Source organism: Dendrobates tinctorius, unplaced genomic scaffold, assembly GCF_039654945.1.
Source record: "Dendrobates tinctorius isolate UK_male_01 unplaced genomic scaffold, ASM3965494v1 ptg000086l, whole genome shotgun sequence".
NCBI lineage: Eukaryota > Metazoa > Chordata > Amphibia > Anura > Dendrobatidae > Dendrobates > Dendrobates tinctorius.
The window spans coordinates 73,194,932-73,200,931 of record NW_027361754.1 but is presented as its reverse complement, the minus strand read 5'-3'; the positions used below and the strand labels follow the sequence as shown (position 1 = coordinate 73,200,931).

Here is a 6,000-nt window from a genome sequence, read left to right as displayed (position 1 = left end):
AAATAGGATTGGGAAGCCGGCGAAGGCAATGTGATGCACCTGTGAGATGTCCTGAAATAAGTTTGATATATGGAGGCCCCAAATTACATCAAAGAGGAGACAAAAGATCAGCACTCATGGAAGTTAGAGTTCTGGTACCTGACTACACTTTATGTCCAAAGTTCTGGACCTGGACCAAACTTTACCTGAACTTGAAAACCACTGAAATGTGAACTGGAAAATTCTCTCTAAACAGACTTCCGGGAGAAGAACCACATGACTTCTTCAGACGTCTTGTAATGCTTACGCCTCAAGAGGTCAGAGGTCTTTTGGCCGGTGGAGTTACTTAGTTTGCCTTTTGATTTAATTCATATCAAAGCAAAATACTGTGCAGAGTTCCACTAAAATTCAGAAATAACAATTGACGAAAGAAATTTTGTGCTTTACTTTTATTACATACGTGTACAAAAAAAAAAAAAATACATAAAAATATATATTTGACAAAAAAAAAAAGGAAAATTAAGTGGCGATTATACCTGTTGCCCCCATGCAGGGGGGCCATATACTACCACGATGGAAATGATGTATTGCTGTATATTGTGACTGTTGAAATCAATGTCCTGCCCATGTAATGCGTGGACATATTCAACCCTTTTATGCATAAAATGATCTTTATAACTATTGTGTGGCTAATAGATGGGCCCCCAAATAGCAGATCACCCTCTATTAATTTAGAATCCCTGATATTGCTATGTCCCTGCTAACCTAAGCTTTGTAACAGAAAAAAAATTAATGTATTTAAAAAAATGAAGAAAAAATAAATAAAAATTCCTGAGTTCTACTTAAGAAGAAATGAAGAGATTGGGAATTTTTAGGAAAAAGCAAATACGGTACATAGAACAATTTTTCCATTTATCAAATGGTTATTCGTAGTATTCAACATGTAGCTCTTTTTTTTTTACAAAAAAACCCAAATGTAAACAGCTTTATACAATAGTCAAAATATAAAAATGTTTTTTACAATAACAAAAAAATAGACTGGATTCTACTATAAATAGACGATGGACCAGTACTGGTCTTCCATACAGACGTAAATGGCCCTCTTAGATATAGGCCATGTCCACCTTCACGGCAATCTAAAGTTGCACCAAATTAGGCAACTTTTCATATAGTCAGAATTAATAATCTATTACCGTTTTGCTTACAGCTTCTCGGCAAAGTAATGTGTCACCATGGCAACAGACTACAAACATATCATTTGTAGTCATATTTCCAACTTGTCAAGCTACTGATAGTAAGAAGTAAAGTATGGATGGAAGGGAGTACAAGTGAAAGAGGATCATATCAGTATATACACACAGGTCATTGGCTTTGGAGTTGTACATACAAAATGGTAAAAGATTTTAATTAAAAAAAACTTGTTAGTAAAGATGCTTAACTTATCATATACTAAACAATTCGATTAGAAAGTTAAACATTCACTTTAAATCATAAAGCTACTATAATTGCACATGGGCCATGAACTAATAAATTATTTCTAAAAAAATATATATATGTCATCATAAAACCCAACATTATGTATCCTGCTCTATGGGATTTGGCCACAGTTCATGGACGCCTTTATTCTACAACTCGTGCCCAAGGGCTAGTTCTTTGGTCGGGAGTTTGATTTGACCAATGTTAGCTGGTTTTGGATACAGAACTATTAAAGTGTAAACATCATTTTAATTTATATAGCATTAATCAATAGTATACATGAAAATAAGCAACTTTGTAACACAGTTATGTGAAAGTGTTTGCCCCCCTTCCTGATTTCTTATTCTTTTGCATGTTTGTCACAGATCAGCAATCAAATTTAATTAAAAGACAAAGATAACACAAGTAATCACACAATGCAGTTTTTAAATTTAAAAAAAAAGTGATTGCCCCCTAAACCTAATAACTGGTTGGGCCAACCTTAGCAGCAACCACTGTAATTAAGCATTTGTGATAACTGGAAATGAGTCTTTTACAATGCTCTGGAGGCATTTTGACCCACTCATCTTTGCATGATTGCTGTAATTCAGCTACATTGGAGTGTTTCCGAACATGAACCGCCTTTTAAAGGTCAAGTCACATCATCTCAATTGGATTAAGGTCAAAACTTTGATTAGGCCATTTCAAAGTGTTTGTTTTTTTCTCTTAAGCCATTCAGAGGTGGACTTGCTGGTGTATTTTGGATCACTGGCCAGTTGCATAATGCAAGTGTGCTTCAGCTTCTGGTCATGAACATATCGTTGGACTTTCTCTTTCAGGATTTGTTAGTAGACAGCAGAATTCATCCATTTACCACATCTAGGCTTCCAGGTCCTGAAGCAGCAAAACAGCCCCAGACCATCACACTACCACCACCATATTTTACTGTTGATGTTCCTTTTCTGAAATGCTTTTGTTACTTCTACGCCAGATATAAAGGGACATACATCTTCCAAAAAGTTAAACTTTTGATTCTTGAGTCCAGAATATTCTCCTAAATGTCTTGGGGATCATCAAGATGTTGTCTAACAAAATTGAGATGAGCCTTTGTTATTGCTCAGCAGTGGTTTTCGTTTTGGAACTCTACCATGCAGGTCATTTTTGCGCAGTCTCTTATGGTGGAGTCATGAACACTAACCTTAACTGAGGAAAGTGAGGCCTGCAGTTCATTGAATGTTGTTGTGGAGTCTTTTTTTTACCTCTTGGATGAGTCATTACTGCGCTCTTGGGGTAATTTTGGTTGGCCGGCACTGCTCGGAAGGTTCACCCCGGTTGTCATTTGTGGATAATGGCTCTCACTGTGGTTCACAGGAATCCCAAAGCTTTAGAAATGGCTTTATAACCTTTTCAAGATCTCAATTACTTTGTTTCTCATTAGTTCCAGAATTTCTTTGGATCGCAGCATGATGATTAGCTTTTGAGGCACTTTTGGTCTATTTCACTTTGTCAGGCTGGTCCTATTTAAGTGATTTCTTGATTGAGAATAGGTATGGCAGTAATCAGGCCTGGGTGTAGCTAGGGAATTTGAACTCCGCTTCCCAAAGATGTGATAAATCACGGTTAAATTATGAATTAAGGTGGGGGGAGGAATCACTTTTTCACAAAGGGCTCTGGTTTGTTTGTTTTTTCCCTTCATAATAAATACCTTCATTTAAAAACTGCATTTTGTATTACTTGTATTATCTTTGTCTAATATTTAAATTTGTTTGGTGATCTGAAACATGTAAGTGTGACAAACATGGAAAAGAATAGGAAATCAGGAAGGGGCAAATACTTTTTCACACAATTGTATATCTTATCAGATAAATCTACTTCTTTCTCTTCCTGGACTGGACTTTCAATTTCATTTCAAGGGTAAAATCTGTATTGCGCTAAGGCAGACTTTCCCATTACACAGAAGACAGTTGATGCTTTGAAAATTCCATTGGGGAGGAGCTAGAGACAGACACAGACATTCTAGAGAGGAGTGAGAGGCAGACATAAATATTCTAGGGAGGAGATAGAGGCAGACACAGACATTCTGGGGAGGAGCTAGAGGCAGACATGTTCTGGGGAGTCGTTAGAGGCAGACACACACGTTCTAGGGAGGCGCTAGAGGCAGACACAGACATTCTAGGGAGGAGCTAGAGGCAGACACAGCCATTCTAGGGAGGAGCTAGAGGCAGACACACATTCTGGGGAGGCGCTAGAGGCAGACACAGACATTCTAGGGAGGCACTAAAGGCAGACACAGACATTCTAGGGAGGAGCTAGAAGCAGACACAGACATTTTAATAACGACTCCTAGAACAACAGTTACAGTTCTACATATAACTTTATCAGCAACATTTGTCATTTCCTATCTCAGTAATAGGAAAATCTGTATTCACTTAAGACAAATTTTACCCATGAATTTAGAATTTTGTGAATGAAATATCAGTCCAGGAAGAGAAAGAAGCAGATTTCTATAATAAGCTATATTACACAGTTTCTTATTTTCACATGTAGTATTGACGGTAACACTTTAAGTACAGCTCTGGGGTTGGACACAAGTTGCTCTAGATTTTGCTTAAATATCTTCTTTCCAGGGCTCCTTCAAGCATCGACCATTTTTTATCGACCCGTATACCTCTGGATGTATCTTCTGCGCAGTGAAGTTCATACCATAAAGGTTTTGGGTTCATGATTTATTGGTTTGTAAGGATTTCTCTTAATATTTGTCTCATTCCTTAGGTTTCTGAATCCTTCATTACTGAAACTTCCGCGCAAAATAAGAAGAAATCCTGTGTAACGCTGTAGGAGAAAACGGATCCTGTCCATATTATGAAATGGATTTGTGATAGTGTTATGCTTCTAGGGTCATGGGTTCATTTTCTCCTCCATTTTCCTCCTCTGGATAGTGGTAGCTACAGCCATCTTCTTCTTCTGCCTGTTTCACTACAGGTTTTGGAACTAATGAAGAAAAAATAAAACAAAGACTTATGATTAAAATTATCTATAAAGCAACACCATTTTGCGCTTCATTACATACTGTATAGCTATTCTTAAAGCAGCTGCCCAGAATTTCAGCGCCACCTTATATGTAGGCTGTGTCTGGTATTGCAGCTCAGCTCATTAACTTTATTGGATTTTTGTGTAAAAGCAAACACTTTTTGCAATCATAACCCATTTAACAAAAAAGTGCTAAAACCCAAAATAGCATATAGAGTGGTATGCTGCCAATTATGACAGGTCACACAACTTACATAAGTCCCATGAACGAGGGGTGCCCCACCCCCTGCCCAGTATCCATGCATTTTTCAGGACATTCACCCTATACAGTATGTACGGCAGAAGTTTGGAAGTTTTGTATGGGGTGGTATCATGCGCTAAGCATGCTCTCTACCCCGTGTGTTGGCTGTTTTATACAGGATCTAGGATTAGTATGCATGCTTCTGGTATCAGTATGTACACTTGTGAACCTAGTCAGGGGTTCCCTGGAAGGCAATATTTTTTTTTTTTATAAAGACTGGTGTAGTTGTAGGTGTTCCATCAAGAAAAAAAATTTCACAGCTACAAATTACTCACGGAGGTTACAGGTAATAGTACCTCTATTTCAGTTACTCCACCATAAATTACAGCAGAAATTGTTACTCACTTGTCCTGGGTCAGGCGCCCGGCCATTATGAACTAGTCCATGCCGGATTGCTGTGGTATCCCAGAAAACATCTCCAACACCATTAACTAAGGCTTTTTAAGTTTGGTTCAGGCAGTCAGAAATATGACTAAGGGCTCATACTCACATGCGAGAAACTCGGCCGAGTCTCGCACGTCAATACCCGGCACTGCCGCCGGCACTCGGATCGGAGCGTGCGACTGCACAGAAATACAAGCAGTCGCACACTCCGCTCCGAGTGCTGGCGGCAGTGCCGGGTATTGATGCGAGTTTCTTGCATTGTACTCTGCCTTACATTCAACTACTAGAGTTTATTTCCTATATCAGTCCAGCTTATTTAGGAGTTGTGAACACCTATCATTCTGCAATCAAGTTTACAGATTACCAACTTCTTGTTACTGTTGTCAGTGATGTTCATACCTCGGTTTCTGCAATCAAGGTATTGCATCTCTGCAAGCAAGTTTTCAACTTGCCAATACTTTTCTACTATCCTTCAGTTAACTATTTTCTTGTTATAAGTTACTGATGCATACATTAACTATTAACCATAACAGTGCAAGCAAGTTACCAGTTTGTATACACAGTAAATCTACTTTTTCCATGAGTATCCTCAAAACCTGGCTCTGCTTCAGCTAATGTTTCCTGCTCTGTTTCTATGTCTCCCATCCTGCACATCCTGTTGAACTGGTCCTCGCTGATCCATGTGCCATCTGGTAAGACCTGCTCCATCACCTCTGGTCTGTGCTGCTCACCATGAACTACAGCTTAGGGAATACACCTCACCAGCCCTTAACAGAGAGCAATGCCCATATGCATTAATCAGGTCGCAGCAATCACTGTGGAGGACTACTATTTGACATGAACTAAAGGTA

At 38.7% G+C, this 6,000-nt stretch overlaps 1 protein-coding gene across 2 annotated transcripts in view; it reads right to left on the bottom strand.

Annotated features, from left to right (window-relative positions):
* Nucleotides 1-421: 421 nt before the first annotated feature.
* TNFRSF9 (TNF receptor superfamily member 9) overlaps nucleotides 422-6,000 on the bottom strand; it is a 45,607-nt gene continuing 40,028 nt past the window's right edge. For both annotated transcript variants that reach the window (XM_073585605.1, XM_073585606.1), the window contains one exon: nucleotides 422-4,425. In XM_073585605.1, the coding sequence (XP_073441706.1) occupies nucleotides 4,319-4,425 (107 nt within the window). In that variant the 3' untranslated portion in view covers nucleotides 422-4,318. The remainder of the gene's footprint in view (nucleotides 4,426-6,000) is intronic.